At 39.6% G+C, this 25674-nt stretch overlaps 4 protein-coding genes and 1 long non-coding RNA gene across 6 annotated transcripts; 4 read left to right on the forward strand and 1 right to left on the reverse strand.

Annotated features, from left to right (window-relative positions):
• The first annotated feature begins 742 nt into the window (after positions 1–742).
• Positions 743–5955, forward strand: LOC115752914 (uncharacterized zinc finger CCHC domain-containing protein At4g19190). Of its 2 annotated transcripts, none has more exons than XM_030691327.2 (7): positions 743–1114; positions 1207–1269; positions 1747–1901; positions 2013–2129; positions 4082–4283; positions 4736–4850; positions 4930–5955. In XM_030691327.2, exons 1-7 carry the CDS (start codon positions 890–892, stop codon positions 5445–5447), a joined length of 1395 nt encoding a protein of 464 aa, XP_030547187.2. In that variant the 5' UTR covers positions 743–889; the 3' UTR covers positions 5448–5955. The 2 variants fall into 2 exon arrangements, with proteins under 2 accessions (XP_030547187.2, XP_048141551.1); XM_048285594.1 differs by having other exon boundaries at positions 4760–4850.
• Positions 5372–13292, reverse strand: LOC125316676. The gene is made up of 3 exons (XR_007199769.1): positions 13117–13292; positions 11995–11996; positions 5372–5388 (listed from the first exon to the last, which is right to left on the reverse strand). It is a non-coding gene; the product is annotated as an uncharacterized LOC125316676 (long non-coding RNA).
• LOC115752919 (upstream activation factor subunit spp27) lies at positions 8084–9744 on the forward strand. The gene is made up of 2 exons (XM_030691334.2): positions 8084–8429; positions 9393–9744. Exons 1-2 carry the CDS (start codon positions 8208–8210, stop codon positions 9516–9518), a joined length of 348 nt encoding a protein of 115 aa, XP_030547194.2. The 5' UTR covers positions 8084–8207; the 3' UTR covers positions 9519–9744.
• Positions 11821–14258, forward strand: LOC115752920 (glycine-rich protein A3). The gene is given in 4 exon segments (XM_030691335.2): positions 11821–11974; positions 13212–13524; positions 13902–14077; positions 14080–14258. Coding segments are annotated over 3 exon segments (534 nt in total). The 5' UTR covers positions 11821–11974; positions 13212–13238; the 3' UTR covers positions 14152–14258.
• Positions 14259–18436: 4178 nt separating this feature from the next.
• LOC115730847 (ABC transporter E family member 2) lies at positions 18437–24091 on the forward strand. The gene is made up of 12 exons (XM_030661465.2): positions 18437–18601; positions 19720–19805; positions 19885–19982; positions 20086–20203; positions 20287–20376; positions 20784–21088; positions 21178–21373; positions 21455–21640; positions 21746–22015; positions 22841–23086; positions 23441–23575; positions 23660–24091. Exons 1-11 carry the CDS (start codon positions 18499–18501, stop codon positions 23558–23560), a joined length of 1818 nt encoding a protein of 605 aa, XP_030517325.1. The 5' UTR covers positions 18437–18498; the 3' UTR covers positions 23561–23575; positions 23660–24091.
• The last annotated feature ends 1583 nt before the right edge of the window (positions 24092–25674 follow it).

The following is a 25674-nucleotide window of genomic DNA, read 5'->3' on the forward strand; positions in this document are numbered from 1 at the left end:
TTGGTTTTTTTTTTTTCCATTTCTTCTTTTTCTATTTTCTTTTTCTTTTCTTTTTTCTTTTTTATTCTTTTTTTTTTTTTTTTTTGGCCTCTTCCCTCCTCGGGCCATCATCGGGCCAATAGCGAAGGTCACTGGACTCAAGCAAAGGCCGTTCTCGCTTGCCAAGCCTAGGTGAAGGCCACTCTCTCGATGTCAACTCATATGAGGGTTAAGCGACGCCGCTATCAATCTCGAACTCAAGCACCCATGTTCGGAGCTAAAGCTCCTAGAGAAGCCACATTGCATAAGATTAGTGATTCAAGACAAAAAGTAGCAAGAACCACGATCACCACTATCAAAACCTCAAAAACCCCCATCCGAGATCACCCCCTTTGGTAAAGTACTAGAAACACCCACAATGGAAAGATTGTTGGAAAGGGAAGATTACACGATCAACCCTTGCTCGCCCAGGCAAGGGTGAGGGGCTCCCTCGTCTAATGCCGGCGAGGTGGCCCTCATTCGAGGCCCGCAATGGCTAAGGGAGGGAGAAGGAAAAAAAGGAAAAAAAAAGAAAAGTAAAATATAGAAAGAAAAAAGGAAAAAAATTTAAAAAAAGTAAATAATAAAAATGTCTTTAACTAGGTACTTCTTTAAAATAATACTAAAAATAGTTCAAATTCTCATTTAAAATAAAATTCACTTTGGCCCTTTATTTGAAATTTTCCTTAACGTGTTGCTTGAGTATCTTGAAAAATCACGTATTTGCGGGTCGGCGCTATCTAGGTAACCGTTCTTAAGACGGATTCACCCGACTGGGTCGGACGGAAAGCAAATTGTCCGTCCGGCGCTCGCTAACAATCCGGAGAGAGCCCCGGTTAGAGAACCACAATCACAGAGACGAGGGACGAGGATGGAAGGAGAAGAAGGAGAGGGGTTGAAGCTGAGCAAGAGGTTCTCGGACAAAGCAATCGGCGGAGAAGTGGACTACAAGACCAAGGCGGGCACGGCTTGGAGCCACTCCTACCTCAACCAGAAGCCCTGGCACCCCCTCTCCTACCCTAACCAGCGCCGCAAGTGGATCGCCGAGCAGGTCGATGCCGAGCGCCAGCGCCGCGCCGACGAAGTCGCTCGCGAGGTCTCCCCCCTTGCCTCCCTGTTCGCCTCGTGCTTTTCCGATTTGTTTCTTGTGTGATTTTGATTGATTGGTTGGTTGGCTTTCTTCTGCAGTATGCACAAGAGCAGGACTTCTTTCGCCAGGCTTCTCTCATCTCCAAGAAAGAGAAGGAGAAGGTACGGTTTTGGCTCTTTATGTTTCGTATTACTATCCTGTTATTGCTGGTGTAGAGTATCGCAATACTATGCGGATCCAATTTTTAGGCTTGTTTTGCTGCACAGGCTGTTTCCTTCTATGCTTTGGGCAGTTAACTGTAATGCTTTGTCACCTTTAGTTGCTTGTTCCGATTCGGGTTGATTTCGTCGAATTGGGGTTTTGACCTTGTTCTTGATTGGGTTTCCTGAAGAGGCCTAAAAGGGAATTTATTGACAATGGAGAGACATGAATGAAGCAATACTAGCCATCAATTACTTCCTAGGGACGCTTGACAGACAGTGAGAACAACACCCACTTTGCAATGTCTGGTGGCCAATATTCACTCAGATGGTCACTAAAATGCTAATCTTTTCTTGATGAGGATTAGAAATGCGTGACCTTATTTATATCCTGCTATTTTCGGGGTTTATAATGATCATTTCTTTTAAATAATGTAGGTGGAGATTATGAAGGCTGTTAGCTTCATGTATGTTAGACCACCAGGCTTCAATCCTGAAAGCGCCAAAGCTGCAGAAATCGAGGATGAACGAAAAAGGCAGGAGCAGAGTAACCCAACTGAGGACCCACTCATCAGTGGAGCCTCCAGTTCAATGTACTATGCATTTGCATACTCTTCTTGGCGACTACTTTCTGTTTTTTGTTATTGGTGAGGACCGGCACATGCCTTTAATATGTTAGTTACTAGTTCCATTCTGTCTGGCAGGCCTCCTGAGCAAAGACATCACCCTGCTGAAGAAAAGAAAAAACCTAGGCCAAAAGATGTTTTCGGGCGTCCTTTGCCAACAGAAGAAGAGTTTGGGATCCTTAAAAATGCTCCACGGTACCTTTTGATGTTTGCTCAATTTCAGCTCAATTGCAATGTCTTGCCATGAAAGTAGGGTAGCAAGTTTCCTGAACAGAGATTCTTCTTTTTCCATTTGAGGACACTCCTTTTGGTAATGATTTTGTGCATCTATATAAAGCACCAGGAGAGAGACTTAATCAGCAATCTTGATAATAGGATTTTTTACCCCATGTTTGATTCTAGAATGCTGAACTGACCTTGTTCGTATTGTTTTTTGTAGTCTTTGCCATGGTCAGGTCAAAGTGATGCTAGATGTAGCACATCGTATTCACTTGTACTAAGATTTGAGCAAACTGGTTTAGATGATTTGTAAGCATGTTCATGCTGTACTTTGCAATGTCAGTTAACTTATTCCGGACAGCAAATCGTTGAGAAGAACGGTTAAATGTACATGATGCTAAAACTTCAGGTTAAGGGTTTGAATCTTAGCACTTCCTCATGTATGTAGTTAACTGTAATTGTGTTCACATAATACATGCCTTGTGTAACATTTGGCTTAATGCCAAGGGCGAATAATAGGATAAATGCTTGATATGCATAGTGGGTTAGTTTCCCAGTAGTGTTGTAAACATTGTCCGATACATGTACCGAATCGTACAATTTGGTTCAGTTCACCCTGCGATCAATTCATCTCGCACTCGTGAATCAAGTGCTTGTAATTGTAAGCAAATTGCATGTTCCAATGCATATTGTACAATACTTTACGGTTTAGGCGAACAGTGACAATTTGTACTGTTGTGCTTTATAGTAGAGGTTGGGCTAAACAAGTATTGGGTATTAAACAGAACAAATGAGCTGAAAATTGAGAAAAGCAACTACAATAGAAAAAAGAAAAGGAAAAAAAGATAAGAAAATAAATGTGGAAACACGCCAGCTGACTTGGTTCTCTCAGGCCTCAAGCTAGTGAAGGAACTTGAAAACCTGCTAGACTGGTTGTTGTCGGTTCTCAACTAGCTGTCACCCGGTCCCCAACCAGCCATTGGCCGACAGTCACAGCTTGAGTATTTACGATTGGTCTCGTCTCTTTTGCTGGCTTCAATAGGCTATAATAAATATTTTTATATTTTTGTCTGAGTTGATTCTTTTAGGGTATTGTTTGAAAGTTTGCTTTTATGTGTTTTGGGACTGTTTCATTTTGCACCTTTATGACATTCAGAGGTTAGAAGTCAGATTGGGTATTGACAATAGAGCAGTGTCAGTTTTGGGTATAATTCTCTCGACAATATTTATATACAATGATTTTATGTGTTTTCCAACTAACAACACTGTTCCAGACAGCTTAAGTTCTAGAGGAAAAAAGTTAATTCACACTGAACATACTGGTTACATTGTCATTTCTAGCTTGATTTTAACTTTCTTCTCCCTGGAGCAAATGCTTGAATGTTTATCATCCACAACTGTTCTTGCGGGGCATATGCATGTAGCTCTCTAATTCCTTGACGTATGTACATGCGGCATGGCTCTGTGCCAGTGCTGATTATTGCACAATTCATTTCCCACAGCCATGGAAAGAGGTTCATTTGTTTTAGGCATGGGATTTTCCACAGTTGGAGCTTTTGAAGTAAGCAGATCTTCTCAGTTTATGCTGAGATTTTAATGCCTCTTGGAATACTTGTAAGAAATTTATTAAATCAAATGAAGGTTCTCGAGTGTCTACTTAGTCTTACAATTCTTATGGAAGATCTCATATTATACAGGCTATAAGTGCACAGGAGAATCCATGTTTCTGACTCTAATTAGTAGGTGGAGGTTTGCATGTGTTATTATCGATCTTGCTTATTTTTCGCATGTGATGTCAGGTGCTCTCAGCTTTATCTTCTCTAGCATATTCTGATGTGATTGTTCTTGCATTTATTCATGCAAAAGAAGTTAAACCTATCATCTGGACCAGTTTCATATGCAGATTGCTTTCTAATTGTATTTTACAGGCTGGAAACGGGTGCTCCTGCAAGGGTGAAGCCATTTGGGATTGAAATACGAAATGTGAAATGTTTGAGATGTGGGAACTTTGGTCACCAAAGCGGTGATCGTGAATGTCCATTGAAGGATGCCATAATGCCAAATGAAGAGAGTCGACTAAGAAGAGATGATCCGTTGACTGCCATCCTGGCTCACACGGATCCAACCGAGGTCAGGATAAACTTTATAGGTTGTGTTGGAATTATCCAAAATATGTTAACAATTCCATTTCTTGATTATCAACTTTGTAAATTGTCGTCTTGCCAGGAATATGGTCAAGCTTAAATTTTTCTGGCCCTTCTCACTAACTGGACTGATATTTTGTAAGATAATATCAAATTTCAATGTAATATGGTTAATTAATAATCTTAAATAATCTCAGTTTTTGGCCTCTCATCATGAATTTTTTGTTCTTGCTAGCTGATGAAATGTTTGTTGTTCTGATTTGAGAGTTCATTTTCTCTGTGCACTTGCTCAACCTTCATTTTGGGTTCATTGAGGATATATCGACCACATTGCTCATCTCACGTTTATTTGCTCGGAATTAATCATGCAGCATGATATTATACTAAATACGGAATGGCTTACGTCTTTTTCTTATTAATAACCTTTTGGCTTTGCAGCCTCTGAAATGGGAACTGAAACAGAAACCTGGTATGAGTCCCCCACGTGGAGGTTTTAATCCCGATGATCCAAACCAGCAAATAGTTGCTGAGGACATATTCGACGAGTATGGAGGTACAAATTTCCCACCAGCAAAACAGTGATGGACTGTAATCTAATGTCATGCTAATCATGGTCATCTTCAAATGGATAGGTTTTCTTGGTGCCAATAATATTCCAGATCTGCTGACCAACTTTCCTGCAAGCAAACCGAAAAAACAGAAATCCTCAAAGAGGCAACGGCACAGAAAGCAATCATCTCCTGAGAGTAGAGAGGATTTTGAAGAAGATGGATCCTCTTCACCTTCTGATCATGGGGAGAGAAAGTCCAAGAAGGAGAAGAACAAGCATAAGAAGAAGCGCAATCACTCTGAATCAAGTTCGTCTGATGATTCAGAAGCCAATAAGAAGCATCGCAAAAGGAGCAGGCGCAAGCATCCATATTCATCCGAGGATTCCGATGTTGATAGGCATCACAGAAGTAAAAGGGGCAAAAAGCAGCAGTCGCACTTGAGGGATTCTGAAAATAAAGAAGTTGATAAAGGCCATAGACATGGAAGGAGCAGGCGGGCGGGGGACCATTCTTATTCATATTCATCTGGGGATTTTGATTCTGTTAGCCGCCAGAGAAGTAGACACCATCACCATTACCGCCATCACTACCTGCACTGAAAGCACTTTCAAGTTCTATTTCATTATGGTCAACTGCTTCATACAGTGGAGTGGGTATGAGATAGACACTTTCTGGGAAGCCATGTGGGTTAAGGATGAAGTAAGGAAATCTGAAGTGAATACTCTTGTATTGTGAATAGCTGCTTCCAAACCTAAGGGCCTATCAAAGCTGTCTGGCTTATAGTTTCTCCACGACGTGGGCTTTGAGCGGATGCGGCAAGTTGTATCACCATCATCTTCCTATGTATTTGATTCGCCTTGCATATTTAAAAGTCTTGTGTAGTGATCATTCTGTGAGGAAGGAAGTCTCGATCTGGGCTCCGTTGTGGTTGAAGAAATGCAGAGGAGGTCTATGGAAACTTTGCTCGAAAGGAAAGTTCTACCATCCTCGACAGGATTCTTTGTGAAAGGGAAAATTTTGATTCTGATTTGCTCTCCATACAGTTTTTAAGACTAGAAAGACGTGCAGAAATGGTTCAAAGTTTAGACCGTCAAACCAAATTGATCGGGGTTGTCGACACTATTCTACTTGAGGAGCTTTCTGTCAGTTTGGTTCACGTATGAAGAAATAGACCGTCAAACCAAATTGATCGGGGTTGTCGACCCTGTTAAGTTATGAAAATAAAAGTAAAATTTCGAGATTTGATGAAATTAAGCGTCAATCTACCTTAGATAGGATTGAGTAGTAACAACTCATATTTGAAAAGTGAGAATACATATGGACAATTGAATTTGTTTGGAGTGACTTTCACTTTTGATTTTTTCCCCTTCAAATCTTGCGGCGCGCACTTTGAAAATCTTTTAATATAAGCGCTTGAAAAATCTTAACCATGTAAACAGATCTTTAAAATTCAAAGAAAAAACATTTTGACTTTTCATAAATCCAGACCAACAAACCCAAGTCCTTATGATAGAAACTTTGTCAAGAAGACCACTTCTAACATAGTAAAAGTAGGAAGCATCTCCGGCGACTTGCTTACTAATTTTTTCATGTTAAAAAGAAAGTACGTGGCAATAGTTTTTCCTTGAAGGAGTGACTGTCCTAAAGAACAAGCAGTTGTCAATCATTCAATAGTATTTAACTCCTCAACTTGATTAGTAATGAAAAAAAAAATCTTAAGTAAATTTTTAAGCATGCCTACTAATCTTAACAGTGGAAAAGTAATTATGTATGTAATTAAAACTAGTATTACCTTACTCCACGCAATTGCTAACCCTCTAGGACAAGAAAGTATCTTTCAATTATTAGTGATAACTGCTCTATCTAGCTGATCAATTTTCATATTATAAGTCAAGTAAGTTAGGGCGCGAATGTCGACCACGAAAAAAAAAAAAAGTTAGAGCGCGAATGACAACCATTCTCTTCATGGGCTCTATTTTTTGGCCAAAAATGTATTTCTATTTCTATTATCGGACGAGTTTATGAGTAGACATATGGATTTGATAAAGACACAAAATTTTTGTTTTCCAAACATAAATTCGTTTGGTAACAATATAACATTTCTACAGTGCCCGCCCACTAGGCCTCAGCCAACGACCCGTGGACGGCAATGGGCGACCAAAAACCGGCGGATGGCGATGAGTAGCCGACAAATGGTGAACGGTGGCCGATGGATGGTGAACATCGACCGGTGACAAGGACGCGAGAGAGGCGACCCCGGCTAGCCTAGCCACCGGGAGACCGGCGATTGGCAGACGGCAACCGACGGACGGCAAATGGAAGCCAGGGACCGGCGGATGGCGAATAGCCGCCTGCCAGAGAAAAGGCAAATGGCAGCAAGGGCACGAGAGAGGTAACCGACGAACAACGGTTGGCAAACCACAACCGGTGGTTGAGAACCGAAGACCAATGGTTGGCGGATGGTGATTGATGGTAGGAACGTAAGAGAGAGACCGCACACAAGAGAGAAAAAGTAAGCAATGAAAAAAATTCTTATTTCTATTTTTGTTCCAGAAATGGAAAAGTAGAAAATTTCTACTTCTCATTTATGTTCTAAATCTATTTATGGGCAAAAAATTTATCCCTAAAATATAAAAATAAAATAGCTTTATCAAACAAATTTTTATTCCAAATTTGTTTTCTCCACAGGAAAAAAAAAATTGTTGTCAAGCGCGCCTTTATTATGCTTAATAACTTTTCGTATTAAAAATGCCAATATATAACCATGAATAACCAGTAACTTTTTCACTATAGTAACAATATTTCATAGTGAAAAACAACTTTCAACGTGTCAAATCTTTATAAGTTACTCTCCATAGTAATTTCAAACATATCGTCCTTTTTCCTTCTTATTCTAAGTAACTTCTAGTTTGGCAAGAATCTAGCCTCGGGACCACCTTTGGGCTGTCTATTCAGGCGATTAGTGAATGTCAATGTAATGAAATTACTATCGGCTAATGCACAATCAATATTATTCACATTTAATTTGTGACTTTTTAAAATATGAAGTAAGCTTTTATTTGGTGTGATATCGGTAACTTTGTCCTTTGTTGACAATATCGAGCCTCAATTACGATGGGTAAGATTTTACTTTTTTAAACAAATACTCTTAAAATACCCGTCAAATATATATTTTAAAAAATGAATTTCGATTTTTGATGATGCACTAAAATTGTAATCTTTTCTTAATTAGTGATTAGCAAGTACATAAGTATTCCTAATCATCTCGAGGGTGGCCGGTACATAGGCTGGATCGCAAGTGGCACCGCTGGATCGGAAACCGAAGAAGGAAGCTTGGAGCTATCAAAAGCAGAGCAAACATGGCGGTCACGAGGATATTGGCGTCGGCGACGAAGGGGGGCGGCGCCAAGTTCCGTCCTTCCTCCGGTGGATTGGCACGGGCCAAAGGTCTGTCAAAAGGAAAAGAAGAGGGGCAACCACCGGCTTCCTCAGAGCTGGGCAAGTTCATGGGCATCCCCGAGGTTTCTCGTTCGGATACTGCCGTCTTAGTCTCCAGGTTCATTAAGCTCCATACTCGCCAGGTCCTCTCTCTCTCTCTCGCTCGCGTTGTTTTGGTCAGGTGTTCATTAAGTACTTCAGGTGTTTGATGAATTTACTGTGCGAATGCGAGGAACGCAGATACCGAAAGATATGGTTTTACAAAAGAAAACGAAAGCTTTCTTTTTGTTGGAGATAAGAAAGACATTTTTCTGTAGATCGAAATGTTCCACTGAGCGGTCACTGATAATAATGTGGTTACGTATGCTGAATGTTGATCAGTCTTGTGAATCGAAGCCAGATTTGCCTCCTTGGAGCTGAAATGATGGTGCAGAGCCAGAGGGCATCGTCAAAATGTTTATGAAGTCCTGGATTGCTGGTTTTTTGTAAAGTCCTAGGTTGATGGTTTTAGCATCGGAGACTAAGAATTTGGTTCCTTTATTTGTGTGACCCCTTGGTATAAATTGCTTGGATGATGGAATTTTTCATTCATCTTGTTCACTAATTGTGGCACATGGAGTTGGATTTTATTCCTTTTCTAATTGCTTTATGTTGGGATTCATTGAATTCCTCGGGTTAGCATCAGAATTGCTTGAGTCGCCACAGTTAATCTGGTGAATGTGAGTCTAGTTTCATTGGATCACCATTTCCTTGAGACTTTTCCTGTGCCGAAAATCACGTGGAGCTAAAACCTCAGGGTAACTTGAGTTCTGTCGAAATGGATTTTATCCTTCGTTTACGAGGGACTCCTTGTGCAGACCATAGGTTGTGTGTCACAAGCAAGTTTTCTGCCACAGATGACTGCAATGATACTTCACACCGACTCCTGACAATTACGTGAAACTACATTAGTGTTGCGATATGCTCTTCACTCTCCTTCACATGGTCATAATAGTGATGAGACCATTTACCTGCACTACTACCTCTCCGGCTTACCTACCATTCTGGTCCTTTTAGATTTTTGGAGTTCTTATTTATTCAGCTTGACATTGTCATGTTACCTGCAGAATCCTGGAATCAAGAAGGACATTCTTTGCGAAGAGAAGTTATATAGCATCTTGGAAGGGAAAGACAGGGTGGGTATCTCGGAGATTGTTAAACTGCTATCATCGCAACCTGTCAGAGCACATTGATGGTTTCCTCGGCCTGGTTAGATTGTTCTATGAGGATGTCTGGTTGATGTGATTATTACTTTGTAGACAGCTTAAGATATGAAAAGGGGGGTTTGGATTGCATCTTTTCTGGGGGTTACACAGCTTCATTTACTAGCTTATTGCTTGTCTAAGCATTTTGAGTTTGGTTGCTCTAGTCATGACAGTACTTATATTCATTTGCTAAACCTGATTCCATCTTCTGTCACAAGAATACTTACCACTGCTTATTTTTCTTGCGGAAAGGGTGAGAACTCGAGCATCCAAAAATCTGGAAACATACATGGAATACAAATGCTGTTTGAGATGATTGGTTAACTTATCAATAGGTCTGGCAAATGGTGATGCTTTAAACCTTTGTAAAACACACACACAAACAGGCGTTACGCTAAAGGCTCGTTTGCTACCATGAACACAAAGGGGAAGGAAAAGAAGGCCGTAAGATAGAATTGGCACTACGGTCACTTTTGCTGGTTTTTGTTATCACAGATCAAGAAAAACACAAAGGCACAAAGGCTTGTTCTAGATTCTAGGTTTTAGGTCTCCTGTTTCAAGCTATCTAGAATCTATTTGTCCAAACTGGTTTTTCAATTTTTGGAACATAAAACCTACCATGCATACCTTGAAAATTGGTATTGGATTAATTCTCATATGTCCAGTTCTCTGATTATCTATTCCATCGTGAAACCGTGCTTATCCCTAATTAAAATCCAGACTATTGATTTGAGAATTTGAACTTATGATCTAGGTAGACTCCAATGAGGGCAAGCCTCCTATCCAACTCGACCAACTATATCTCACTTCACCGTTTAAGGTTTTGACCATGATTGTAGCATGCGATCCTGTCCGCTGCGTTGTGCCTACGCGACTTGGAATTTTTTGAAGAAAGCAGGCGTTGACAAGTCAGGGATTCGGAGGAAGCAGGATGTTGACAAGTCAGAGAGCCCTGCATCGTGAAGTTCTTTGCTAGTACAAGATAAAGTGAATATCTCCTCTTTTTTTATAGCGACAAACTCCTAAAAGTCAACGAGGTTTATCCGTTCCAACATGATCGCTTATTTTTCAAAAAATAATCATTTATATCTTTTAAAATAATTAATCAATAGAAAATATTTTCATCGTAAATACTAATTTATGCTTATTTATTTTCATAGGCGATGAAAAAAAAATCATTTATTTATTTTTGTAGGCAATTATTTTCCAAAAAATTTTTTTTTCAAATCACTTATCTTCCACATTTTAAGAGTGCTTCTTGAGGAAATGTTTGATTTTGGCTGCACCAATTAATGCAAATCTTTCTTTATTGAGTTCTTTCATAAGCGTTAGGGGTGGTATACCCCTTGAGCTCTGCACACTGTAAATAAAAATTCAAAAATGATTTTTGTATCAAATTACCATCAGTACATTTCATGGAATCTCCCATATATTACAGGGGTAAGTTTAACTTTAGTAAACAAAAACTTGTCTTGGAAACTTCAATTAAGCCCCAAAAATTTTCAATTTGGACAATCAAGTCCTTAAATTTGTTTAAATTTGCGCAATCATGTATATCCATTAACTAAGTCCAATTGGAGCTACGAAAGATAGAAACATGTTCCTATTAATGTCTTTTGATGACCTGTAACATTGTTTTGAAAATTTCAAAAAAGAGAAAAAAAAATAAGAAGAGCAATGGCTTTGTCTCTCAGATGGCCAAGGTCCTTGAATGGGGAACATTAGTTTCGGACCTACGCCAATCAAGCAGGCCACATGGCATTCTTCGCAAAACAGGCGAGGGCTTAGAAAGCTTCTCAATTGCCACCGCCACACGATTGTCAGCCTTCTCGACCTTGAGCGCCACCACCAAAATGGATGGAGACATTACAAAAACTTATTGTTTTCTTTAAATTTGATCACGCAAATTTGATAAGTCTTTCAACTTGATTTTTTTGGGTCTATTTGGACTTGATTTCATAAATTGAAAATTTTTAAAATGTAGTTATATTTTCATGGTAAAATTTAAGACTTCAATTGCGCTAAAAGCATGCTTTACTTATGCAATACTAGCTAGGGACAAATTGAATATTCAAACGTAAAAACATAATGATTAAGGCTGTTACTTGATTTTCTTTCACTCTCTCTATCTACACATGGTAAGGATTTGATTGCATGGCAATGGGTGAGGGGCGAAGGAATTTCGTGAATAATTATTGGTCAAAACCAATTTCTTAAGAATTAAGATTTTTCTTTTCTCTTTTCCGCCAAACAGGACCGTCCATGTACACGTGGCATGGCCCATGCAAAAAAAATATGCTCGGGAGACGCGTCGTTTTACGCGTATTTCGGACGCGTTCATCCAAAGGCCTCAAGATAGAATAAACTATATATACGCCCGGTCCTTATCTTCCCTCCTCATTCCCATCGCGATTTTCGCAATTTCAGCCTGCAAATTCCGACAGGTACGAACCAAGGGAGAAACATCTCCTTTCTCTGTTTATGGCGGCCTCGGGCTCTTTGGGTCATCTGGGTCCTTTTGTTGTAGATGTGATTTGCGGAAATTCTCCCGTGATTTGATTGACCGTTGGATTCTTCGGGAGGTCGGGTTACCCCGTTTTGTCGCTGCTTTTGTTTATGCTCGAAATTTTGCGTCTTGTTGTGATTCCACGGTTGATCACGCGTTGACGATGGGCGAGAGCCAGAGAGTGGGTTCGGATTCGAGAGATTCTGCGTATTTTGAGTAGGTCACCCCTGTGTTAGCGATGAGAAAATTGTCAAAATGCATGCATCTTTGGGCTCACTGTGCGGATCTCGAAGATTAGGTTGGTGGTAGGGGAGAGAGAGAGAGACAGAGACAGAGAGACAGAGATCAGATCTGATCTGCCCTGTGTGAGGGACGTTCCTTTGGTTTATGTTGTTGTATGACAAAAGGGTGTTTGGTTTTAACGCTGAGTCAGGACCATGTTAGAGTTGACCTGGTGTGTCGGGCGAATGCTTGTTACCGTGTTCGGTTTTCTTTTCAACTGGTTGGAGTTTTGCAGATCATTGTGTTCATCAACTGAGTCCTGTTTTGATGGAATTATGATTCTGTTGTTACGAATTGGGAAGTGAGAGAAGGGGTGTTTACATGAGAGAATGTCTGGGGTGTTGTTTATGAAAAGGGGGCGGTGCTTAACTCGCTCTTGGTTGAGTTGGATTTTCTGATCTGTGAAATAGAGACTAGCTTCGTGAAGTTGTCTCCTTTTTGAGCATTCGTCGTGCTGGAATAGGTTCTCCAATTTCTTTCTCTGGGGTTAGCATTGGTTTATGATCCGACATTCTGAGTTCGGGTTCTAAATTTATAGTGGTTCTGACTCATCAGCATATTATTTGTTTGGCTTACTTCATGTGATTCTAGCACTCCTTTAATTTTTCGATGAGGTTGTGGCTGGGTGATCACATGATAATATGCAGACCATATTGTGGATGTCTTCGCGGGTGATTGATCATTGTTAGAAGTAGCATTACATCAGTACTCATCTTTTACGGAGCGCCAATTTATGTAATTTTCTCATGTTAATTCCCGTCTGCTGTATCCTTCAATCTGTATCGATACTACAACAACCAAACTGCCAATAATTCGCTGATGTTCTGCTTAGGTGGTATTTCTTGTGTTTGTAGTTTCTACTTCATCTTAAGAGATATCGTTTCTCCTGGCAGTGAATCAGACCTTGGTTTTCTGAAACAATGGGAGGCGGAAAGGACAAGCATGACGAATCTGACAAAGGGCTGTTCAGCCACCTAGCGCATGGCGCATCCCATGGATATCCTCCTGGCCAGTACCCTCCTCAAGGATACCCTCCTCAAGGTTATCCTCCTCAAGGATACCCTCCTCAAGGAGGTTATCCACCTCAAGGATATCCCCCACAAGGAGGATATCCCCCACAAGGAGGATATCCTCCGCAAGGTTATCCGCCCTCAGGATATCCCCCACAAGGATATCCCCCTGCAGGCCATTCTGCTGGCCATTCAGGTATACTTTTTATCTCACTCGGTTACTTCTCAAATTTGCGTAATCGCAGTAATGCTTTCTCAGTTTGTCATGTTTACATCGTCATATATTTTTCTAGCCTTGGGTTTTCTGCTATAGGAGCACTTTTACGGTAGCGACTCCTTTTAGCTAAACCCAAAATCAACATTGGACGGCCATTGAGAGTTTGCTTCTTGTTGGCATTGCTTGACTTGTTCTTTTGTTAGCTCTAGGCGTATCACGGTATTTCATATCGATGTCCTGTTTGATTCTTCAGGTCTTGAAGTTGAGAGTTTGATCGGAGTTGAAATGTTAAATTTTGGCGAGTCATGGAGATAGTCAATATAATGGGGTCTCTCTTTCATCTCCTTTTAATGTAGGGCACGGAGGTATGGGGGCTCTTTTAGCTGGAGGAGCCGCTGCTGCTGCAGCTGCTTACGGTGCCCACCAGCTGTCTCATGGCACTCATCACGTCTCACATGGAGCCCCCTACGGTGGCGGGTATGGCTATGGCCATGGCCACGGCCACGGGAAGTTCAAGCACGGGAAATTCGGCAAGCATGGAAGCACGGGAAGTTTGGGAAGGGCAAGCACGGGATGTTTGGAGGGAAGTTCAAGAAGTGGAAGTGATTAACCGTGTGATGAAGTTGAAGTGAATGTTTGCCTCAAAACTCTTTATGCTTGACTGATGACTATAGTGGTCTCTTTGAATAAACCATGCTTTTCAAACATGGATATTAGTAACCTCTTACATTCGATGCGTCAGATGTTTTTTCTTTCCTTCTCGTACTTGACTTGTACATGTACCATCATTTACTAACAAAAGCTGGTTGCTTAGCGGTGGATTGATCGGCTCTTCCTGAATGATGCTGCTTTTCCCTTTGTTTTACGGCAAATGGTTGCGTTTGCATCGACGTTACATTCTCTTGAGAAAAGTGAGGTCTTGGTCTAGTGGGCATGGGTGGTCTGGGCTGTGGAAACGAGATCGACAACACGGTGCATCGCCTATCGTCGGGGAGAATGGGTTTCACAGGGATTGCGCTTCGAATCGAGAGTTCATTCCGATCATTCTTTTCAACACGGAGAGAATAGGTCGTCCTAGTTGCTTTCTATGGTTTCAAAGGAAAGATTCTTAATCTCAATAAAAAGCTTAACGGACCTTTCGGTAGTGCTTGTTGGTGTTGTGGTCGTTCACTTGGATCAATCAGCTAATGTTTGATGTGACCATTGGCTGCCACAATGGATCTTATAAGGTAGCAGCATGGCGCCCATGTGCATTTACCAATTCTAAAAGTTGGAAATAGGAACATACGGCCCATGGCAGGCCTTGCCCACTAGGCCAGGCGTCCGAGGCAATGGGCGAAGGCGGCCTTGCCAGCGGCCAGGGCCCAAACCTGGCCGAGGCTGATCTCGCTTGCAACTAATTGGCCGCGGGAGAGGCGAGCGAGGATGCGGCCCTCACCAGCCAGCTCGCTGGCCACAAATGGAAGGAAGAATAAAAAAAAGAAAAGAAAAATTTAAAAAACAATTAAAAAATCTGAAAAATATTTAAAAAATTAAAATATTATTAAAAATGGATAATGTCAGTGCCGGCTAGTCAAATGGACTAAATTTGCACAAGTATAAAAAGTTTATGATGAATTAACACAATTACAACAAGTTTAGCATTGTTTTGGTAATTTTTCCAATGGCGTGGCCGTCACCTTCCAACCATTAGAGAGAGAGAGAGAGAGAGAGAGAGAGAGAGGTGATTTTAGGTTTATTTGTTAATATGTGATCGCTAGGTACAAGTCAATTCAGGTCTACTCTCAGGACAGAGTTAAATTATAACTCATTTGTTTGAGTTAAACGATCGAGGGACAGGCAGAAGATGACCGACGAGCTCGTCTTGAGATGATTGTGCTGGTGTGGTTCGAACCCACAATCAATTCTAGCATCAAAGGAGGAAAATACAGCCTCCAGGCCTCTTCCATGGAAATGTGCTCTCATGAAAGCGGTTTCAAGAACACCGAAAGCTTTGGAGACGATCCTTTCTTAAAAGAGCTCTTTCTCATCTGTCGACTGAGCACGTGAACAGACAAAATGGGATCAAACATGCGAGCATATACATCGCGATGCCAATGCCGCGATATCGCAATTGTATCAGAAAAATGTGCGAGAGCTGAAAGTTTTGTCGAGAATAGGAATGGGAAAAAGAGTTCAAGAGTTGGCGTTCCACGATCTCCGATATCTTTAGAGAATAGATTCTTCATTATTATTCTCGATATCCCATTTTGATGCCAACAAACGAAATGGTTTCTCCGATATCAAAAAGAATTGTTAGAAATTCATTTGGAACAGGCGTGGCCGAGCTCGCCGGCCTCGGGAGCCACCGTTGCCGTTGCCGGCGACCGGCAAAGAAAGGAAAAACAAAAATAAAAAGAAATAGAAAAGGAAAAAAAATAAAAATATTACAATATCATAATATCAAAAAATTAGAAAATAAAAAAAATTCGGAATTGTTTTTCAAAAATAATTAAAAATGAAATTAATATGGCGGAATGGAGGGAGGGGGTTTTTCAATAAATGAAAAAGAAGTAGAATAAGGAAAGGAAAGATGGGCGAGTTTATTTTTTTTTTTTTTTTTTACAGCTATCTAAGAATTGTTTGAATCGAGAGTTCATGCGTGAAGTACAGATGTTTTACCAACATGAAAATGAAGCTAAAAAGTAATCAGTTGATAACGTCATTTGGCAAACACTTAACCTTAGATATGATATGCACTTGGGTGTGCAACTGGACTGAGTTTACCCGGAATCCGGATCGTCTCACAAAAAAAAAAAAGGGTTGGGAATCGGTTCTTGCTCAAACCGATCTTGAAATTGGTTCCAATTTTTGAGAATCGGCTAAGATCTGTCTGATTTCGGGTTCTAGGTGAAGACCCACCCGGACCGATTTTAAAACCGGTTTTTAGTTACTTTTTTTTTTTTAAATCCTAGTGTCCGACCCCAGTGTCGCTTGCCCTTTGGTTGCCTCATGGCCCTCATTTCCTCTCAGTCCTTTGTTTCTTCCCATCTTGTTGTATTATCTATTATATTTTGAACTGTTGCTTTTGGTGGATTGTAATTTTTATTGTTTATTTCATTGATACTCATATTATTTTGATTAAAAAAAAATAGGTTTTCGGGTATATTTTAGAACTGGACCGAAAAATAAGGTCGGTTCCAAAATAGATTCCAAGATAAACAAGGTTAGTTTTCGATTCTAAAAACTGGAAACTAGTTATAACAGGATCTATTGTAGTGTCTAGGTCTAGACCGGGCCATGCTCACCCCTAATGTGCATGCTCTTGATATCGAATCCTTAATGTTAACACACCTGCGAAAAGTCACCGTTGGATTACAGTGTCTTGGATAAAGGTAGAAGATGGAAAAGTATGTTCTGGATTTTATATTTCTTTTTTCTATGAATGATTCAACAATAAACTGTTAAGATTTCCGCTTTCCGAAAAAAATAATAATGGGTAAAATTCATCTCCTTCGTACGATTTCATAGAAACCCTAGTAAGATGATCAAAATTCACCAATTTAAGGAGGGTTGAATGATTGAGTTAACAAAAATCCCATGGAGTTTGGGTCAACGTTTGACTTCGGAGGTTGTCTTAGGAAATAACTTTGAATAGTCTAAGGACAAAAAAGGGATTTAATTAAGCTTTGAAAAGTTTACACATACTTATCTTACAAAAAAAAAAGGGATTTAATTAAACTCAGAATTTAATGTCATTGAGGGATTCATATTCGTATCATTAATTTTCATTCTTAAAAATTAAAACCGAAAACGGAACTGCACTCACACGACCTCTAAACTTTTATTTTTTAATTTATTACTCCACATATTTAATCTTTTAGAACTAAATAAAAAAAAAATCCGACCTTAAAAAATTTTGAAAAAAATAAATTTATTTTATTCATGCATAAGGCTTTACAATTTGAACTGTGAAATTGTTCCTTAATTAAGTTTAGTATCATAAATGGCTAGAAACAAAAGATTATTAAAAAAAATAATTATGTAAAATATATTTAATTGTACTCGTGTAATACATTTATCCCAATTTTTTGTGACACAAGAAATTCAGACTTGTATTCATATGACACGTTTAGACCAAACTTATTTTTCATGACACTAAAGATTCCAAACTCGGACGTGCACCACACATTTATCCTCCCTCAAGATTTTTTTTTCCCTTTCTCCATTATTTTCACTACGGCCGCCATCCTCGGTGTTGCCAAATCAAGAAAGAAAACGGATGAAGTTAAAAAATAAAAATGGGAAAATGAGAACAAGAAAAGAAAAACATATGATAAGTTGGCACATTACGTCAATACCATTTGCTTTTAGTCGTCCATATAGATAGCCATATAAGAATTTTTTTTTTTTGGTCGAAAGCCACGTAAGATGTTTAGTTGTTTACGTTAGCGGAATTTTGATGGATGTTAAGTGTATCACACAAGTACAAATTTAGAGTCGTTGGTCTCACAGAAAAAAAATTAGGATAAATGTGTCACAATATACATAATTGAAAATTTTTTGTGGCTTTTTTATGGGACCAAATTTTTTTTTTTTATGTGGCTTTTTCCCAAAAAAGAATATAAGTGGCAAGCCACAAAAACATTATTGGACGGACGCCACAAAGTTACAAATCACCGGAGCGGGTTAGAAGGAACGGGTCGGACTCAGTAGGAGAAAACCCTAGGTGGACTTGAATCGTATGTCTGCTCAGCTTTTGCACCACGCCAGAAAACGTTCCCAGCACACGCACGCCTCCTCCATCATCAGCGCCTCGCTGGTAATTTGGCCTTTCCGTTTGAGCTCGGGGTTTCATCTTCTTGTCGGTATTGCCGTCTCAGCGTTTGCCGCTTTCTGGTTTTGACTCTTCAGTGATTGATCGGTGCAGATTCATCAGCTAGCGTCTTAAGAGAGGGGGACTGCGCGCGAGAGATGGCGGATCGGCTCACGCGTATCGCTATAGTGAGCTCCGACAGGTGCAAGCCCAAGAAGTGCCGCCAGGAATGCAAGAAGAGCTGCCCCGTCGTCAAAACCGGTACCTTTTCTTCTTCTTTTTTTTCCCTGGGCGAGCTGTAAAAATTGCGGATTGATTCCGGAAGGTGATACGACTTCGGATGGTTTTTTTGAATGGAGGATTTTGATTGGAATCCTTATATGCTTTGTTTGATTGGTAATGAATCGCTGTAAATGATCTGAATTCAAGTCCCTTTTAACAAGCCAGAAGCATAGCATGACCGCCTTGGAGATGAAGTGTGCCCATACCATAACCCACACCCATGCCATATCCTGCAGACATGGATAAATCAAATTAGTATGAGAGCAGAGTGACGCCGATCAGGAGTTATCAAATATTATATCTTATGAGCCTTTCTAATTTATACGACTTTAGGATTTTCTGAACTTGATAAATTTTCTATGAAATTTACTGATTTTGGGTTCATCTACTTCTTACCAATGTTTTGAGGAGAGAGTTGCTGAGTCATGATGAATTTCTACAGTATGATAAGGGCTTGCCACAGAAATTCCAGAAGTTGGTTGATTCTTTTCTTAGGAAAAGCATGTTCCTTTCCTGGTCTAATGGATTCCGCTTTTACTGCAACTGCAACAGAAGGGGCTGAGGGTGCACGTAGTTTTGACTTTTATTCAACGACATGGAAGCATTTGTAAATCTACAAATGTTGAAGCATAGGTTCACATATGATTTTTTCATTATTTTTTAACGTTTGAACAATTATTGTTTAGATTTTAGCAGGAAAGCAAAAAATTGCAGTTTCTCTGTTTATAACCCCTAACAAATGCATCTTGCTGATCTATCTCTGAGATAAGCATTTTCTCCATTGGAATATATTGGCTGGAAAAAGTGTCTCTATCAATTGTCTTTTCTTTCTGGAAGTTTGCGATGATTCTAGTTATGTCTATAACATTAGATGGGTTTACTTCCGGCTCTTAGGCTAATACGAGTAAGTAATGGCTTACAGATGTAATTCTAGGGAATGAATTGTGAGAATTCCTTGCTTGCTACGCCTCTACGATTTCTTACGATCAAGCACGCATGTAGAGATGCGTGGTTTTAGTGCTGACTTTGAACATGTCATGTCTCTCTGTGGTGAATGAGCATAGTCTGTAACTCCTGTGGTGCTTGTTCATATGCAGGTAAGCTGTGTATTGAGGTTACTCCTCAGTCAAGGATCGCATTCATTTCTGAAGAATTGTGCATAGGATGTGGTATATGTGTTAAGGTGTGTCATGAGGCCATGTTTGCTGTGAGATTCATTACACTTGTGGTCAACTTCACTGAACTGTGATTTAATTTTACAGAAATGTCCCTTTGAGGCAATTCAGATAATAAACTTGCCAAAAGATTTGGATAAAGATACTACTCATCGATATGGACCAAACACATTTAAGTTGCACAGGTAGCCACCAATTGCAATTGGTTTGAAATGGTGGTTTTAGTTGCCTCATGGGTTGGATTCTCGGCTATTTTGTATGGTGAAGCCACGGAATTTCTTATTACAGGTTGCCAGTCCCGCGGCCAGGCCAGGTTCTCGGTTTGGTTGGAACAAATGGGATTGGAAAGTCTACTGCTCTTAAAATCTTAGCTGGAAGACTAAAGCCAAACTTGGGTCGCTTTGAGGTGTGCTGTCTTTAGATGTACATATTCCTGGTGCTTCTAAGTTCCTTTTTGTTATCTGACGTCCTGGACCCTTTCTGTTGCAGAATCCTCCCGATTGGCAGGAAATTTTGACATACTTCCGTGGGTCTGAATTGCAAAATTATTTCACCAGGATTTTGGAGGATAATTTGAAGGTGCGGATGACCTTGACTCTGACTGTTCTCTTTTATGTCCATGACATATTGTAGTGATGCATATTTTTAAAGAGTACAGCTGGAGAAATAATGTTCAGGTTAGAGAACTTGTCAGAGTAAACTGTGAATGTCCTTGAAAAAGTTTTATCTGAGCGGGTTTCTAGTTGCAGCTATTCATGCTGAATGATTTAATTGAGTGTACTAATCTTACGACTTTGTCATTTAGTTGTTTTCCCCTATGATTTACTCTCTTAGATCGGGCTGTACTTCTTGAGAACTACTGGTGCGTTCCTTGTCGTTCCAAATATTTTATGCTGGGGATTATCCTGAGTGTGTCATTTCTTTGTCTTGATCTTAGCCCTGCAAGTTGCGGTTTCCTCCTGCTAAACTGTACTCTCTATGTTCAGGCTATTATAAAGCCCCAATATGTCGATCATATTCCAAAGGCTGTTCAAGGCAATGTGGGACAGGTGCTTGACCAAAAGGATGAAAGGGATATGAAAGAGGAACTCTGTGTTGACCTTGAATTGAATCAGGTTAAAGATCGGAATGTTGGGGATTTATCAGGTGGGGAGCTCCAGAGGTTTGCCATTGCTGTCGTTGCGATACAAAGTGCTGAAATATATATGTTCGATGAACCTTCAAGTTATCTTGATGTGAAACAGAGGCTCAAAGCGGCCCAAGTTGTGCGATCTTTGCTTAGGCCTAACAGGTTTGTCTTTGTTTGATAATCTAATTTGTTTGCTTCCTAATTTGTTACGTCTTCATCTTGATGTGTGATACTCTGTTGATGCTTCTCAGCTATGTAATCGTTGTGGAGCATGACCTCAGCGTCCTCGATTACTTATCAGACTTTATTTGCTGTTTATATGGGAAACCTGGTGCATATGGAGTTGTAACCCTTCCCTTCTCCGTTAGAGAAGGAATAAATATCTTCCTAGCTGGATTTGTTCCCACTGAGAATCTGCGGTTCCGTGACGAGTCTCTTACTTTCAAGGTGTCAATTCTATCACTTCACGTGGATATGGTTCATTCTGCTGTGGAGGACTTGTATAATTCTGGTTGTTGCTCTTCCTAGGTTGCTGAGACTCCACAGGAACCCACTGAGGATGTCGAGACTTATGCACGGTACAAATACCCCACTATGACAAAAATTCAGGGAAACTTCAAGCTAAAGGTCATAGAGGGTGAATTTACTGACTCACAGATTATAGTGATGCTGGGGGAGAATGGTACTGGAAAGACCACTTTTATTAGAATGCTGGTAATGAATATTTCGTGTTTTAGTTGCATGCACTGCTTCCGTTGCTTCTAACATACCAATTATACTGTTGATCCGACGATCATGCAAAGGAGTTGCGGTTTGTAGGCTGGTTTGCTGAAACCTGACAGCGTTGAAGACGACGATGTGGAGATACCTGAATTCAACGTCTCTTACAAGCCTCAGAAGATCAGTCCCAAATTTCCAGCTTCTGTTAGACATTTGCTGCACCAAAAAATACGGGATTCTTATATGCATCCTCAGTTTGTATCAGATGTAATGAAACCTCTTCTCATTGAACAACTGATGGATCAAGAAGTCGTGAATCTGTCTGGTGGAGAGTTGCAAAGAGTTGCATTATGTCTCTGTCTTGGAAAGGTAAATCATCGTAGTTGTGATGGAATCTCATTGATGGGTCCTTTACAGGGTTTATTTTAGATAAAATCCTACAAGAATGCAATTTTTGAGTTGTCAGAGGTAGTGCCATGGTTTTTCTTGAGCTTTACAAGGAAATGTTCATTTGCGCTGAGCATATGTGTAGCATGTTCCTGAATATGGACATTGGAATCAACTTGTCATTTGCTTTGAGTTTTAAAAAGTTCTTGCAATTAATTTCTGGACCTCTTCCTTTGCTTTGTGTTTCTCTCACTTGATCCTTTTTCAGATTTTCTCTCTTTTCGTTCCTTTGGGTGTGTGGAGAAGGGTAGATGACCCGTGCACCATTGCATTATACCAATTTCTAGGTTTCGTTGTGGCATGGATTTTCGTAGTTTCCACCCTATCTGGCATGGTGGCAATCAAGCATTGTATAGATTGTCACTTAACTAAGTAAACTGTAGTTTGGTAAACATCTTATGCTCTTGTTCCAAAGAAGCATTAGCAATTAGTCCCCTGGATTGTATTGCTTTGGCAGTTTTTTCTGCATAGTTTCTGCTCATTTTCTGAAAGCTCCAAAAAGCCTTAGATATTACTGACCCGTGGATTACTAACATCTGGTGGATAGTGGCAGAGATCAAGTTGTTTCATTGGATACCAGCCTGAAATTTGTAGCATGTTGACTAACCTGTTGTATACTGCTTTTGTATTGTAAGAGATGTAGTTTCGTCTGTTCTGGCTACCTATGGACAATACAGTATGAATAATGTAACCATGGGAATGTGGATGCATAATGGTGTAATACTTTGTCTTGTCTAATTTATGCAGCCAGCAGACATTTACCTAATAGATGAGCCAAGTGCATATCTGGACTCCGAGCAGCGTATTGTTGCTTCGAAAGTTATCAAGAGATTCATCCTCCATGCAAAGAAGACTGCTTTTGTGGTTGAGCACGATTTCATTATGGCATCTTATTTGGCTGATAGAGTGATAGTGTACGAGGGGAGGCCTTCTGTGGATTGTATTGCCAATTCTCCTCAGTCATTGTTGACCGGGATGAATCTTTTCTTATCTGTAAGTAGTCCCAACCACCTTTTTCATGCTATGCCCGATGCTAACTGTGAATATCACTGGCAAAATCTTCAGAGGAGAAGAGGAAATAGTAAATATGTGAGTGGTGTTATTTACGGTCATCAATATGTTAGTTTTGCTGGGTATGATAGAAAAGTATGGTCGTAGTTTAGTGGCGGAATCTCAATATGGTTTTTTTTCCATTTTTCGCATCTACTCCTTTTTGACATTGCCGGTTTTGGTTGATACTTAAAGTAACATTATATTTCTACATGGTTTCACTCCCCCCTGAAAAAGATAAAATAGAAAAATACCAGGGAATGTGCTGATTTGCATGTTTACTCTGTGCACTTGCAGCATTTGGATATAACTTTCAGACGGGACCCAACTAATTATCGTCCAAGGATCAATAAATTAGACTCCACCAAGGATAGGGAGCAGAAATCGGCTGGATCCTACTATTACTTGGATGATTAATATCCCTGTTGGCAGGTTTGTCTGACTCGATCATGCTCAAACATCACGTAGTCCTTCACTTGCAAACTTAAATTTTGGTCGGTGGTTCTCCATTTGCAGTTTTGGGTTGTTTGAAGCTTGAAGGGCTCATGAAGGCGATGTGGCAGTGCCGGACTAACAATGGAAACCACAGTGCCATCCAAGAGTTGATGCCTGTTCTCTCGAACAGCCTGCGAGAGCCCTTCAAGGACGCAGCTTCAATACAGTTTACCCTTCAATATGCCCTTCTGCGTCCACCATTTTTGTTTCTGTTGTCTGATGATATAGCTTAAAAAAATGCAACTTGGTTTTATCATTACCTGTTGCATTATATTATTTGCTTGGTGTTTGAAATTTGTAGAGGAACAGGGAAAGATGTGAATCTGAGTAACAGAGGGTACGTGCCTGTTTGTTTTGCAAGTGCTTCTACTTTGCACTACTTGGTTGACACCCAAGAATGCCGGTTCTCGCTACAGAAATATACTGCACCTATTAGATGTTTTTGGACTTGTAGTTTCTGCAGCTGTCATTTTTCTATATGCTAGACAGATTGCTTGCTGGTATGCATGAGTTGGTAAGGTTATGAGATTTTGCATTTTCGAATGTTGGAATGTGTGGTTTCGTTTTCTGCTTTGATAAGTGAAGTGTGACTGTGTAGCTGTGAAAAGATGTTAGCAATATATTTCGGGATGATGACACCACAAGTGCTTTGATTTTTGATCGAGCACTTAATTTTTTTCATTCAATTAAGTATCTTAACTTTTCAAATGCGGGTCAATGGGAAATTTTCATTAAGACCAGCGGATTGAAAATGCCAATTTGAACTTTGAAACTGTTTCGACCAAAAAAAAAATAATATTTTTTGAAACTGTTAAATAACCATTTATTATTTACATAGGCATCTAATCTGGTCTCCTGAGGTGACGTAACAATTGGCAAAGACAAAGAAGACAGTTAAAATTGCCCATATAGCTAATCTCCCTACTCATCACTTGAGGCTTAATTGAAAAAATTACGTTATTAATTGGGCTTAAATTTTGCATTAGCAAAATTACATGGCATGGCACTTTATTCAAAGATCTTTCATTAAACTAAAATTTAAAAAGTTGAGCTACTACGTTGATAAAAGAAAAAGAAAAAGATCTTTAGTGCTTGATTATAAAACATGCAAAAAGTTCAAGTACTTGCGGTCTTTATCCCAATCGTTTTAGGGCAAATGTTTTCCCAAAACGTTATGGTTATAATGATTTTTTCTGATTATGGTTATAATGAATTTTTAGAGAATCAGAATGTGTTTGATAATTGTATTGTGATTCTGTTCATGAATAGAAACACGTTTGATAACTGTACAAAATTTATGTTCCCAAAAATACTTTCTCTCAATTTTTTATTTAAATCAATTAATTTTGTAATTACTTTAAAATTTTCTTCGTAAATTGAAGATCAATTTTCAATACACAAAAATAATAATTTGAAATACACTTTTTTTTCAGCATGTTATAAATAAGATCCAAATTTTAATTTGAAAAATGTAAATATAAAATAGTAACGAAAGAAAGGAGGAAGAAAAGGTTTTTGTGTTTTGAAAGTGATTATTTTTGTCAAAACCAACTTTTTGTGGTTTTGCAAAATGGTATTTTTCTTAACGATTTGCTTCTAGAATCATAATCAAAATTATATGTGTTATCAAACATGATTCTCATTTTTTTTGCTTTTGGGAACAGGATCACAAAAACAAAATTGTTACCATGCAGACCCTTAATGACATGGCATGAACTAGAGATGAGCCGTCCGAAAGATTAGTTGACAGCGGAGAAATTTTGTACGAAGTTTGACGTTGAATCTCGAAACCTAACCGAGGATGTAAACAAACTTTTGCAGAGGAATATTTACAGCAGACTGGGCCAGAGTACAAATCCTCGTCACGAGTCTTATCATGCAATTGCCCTTGATTTTGTGCTTCCAGTCTTCTGTAATTAATTAGGTGCTCTCGCATGTTTCCTTCATCTTCTGATCCCATTTCCAAGTATTCCATCGCCGGTTTTAACCCCAAGTTTTCTACTGATCGCATCTTCTCGCTCGGGCATCCAAAGACC

The sequence above is a fragment of the Rhodamnia argentea genome, chromosome 9, assembly GCF_020921035.1.
Source record: "Rhodamnia argentea isolate NSW1041297 chromosome 9, ASM2092103v1, whole genome shotgun sequence".
NCBI classification, from domain to species: Eukaryota; Viridiplantae; Streptophyta; class Magnoliopsida; order Myrtales; family Myrtaceae; genus Rhodamnia; species Rhodamnia argentea.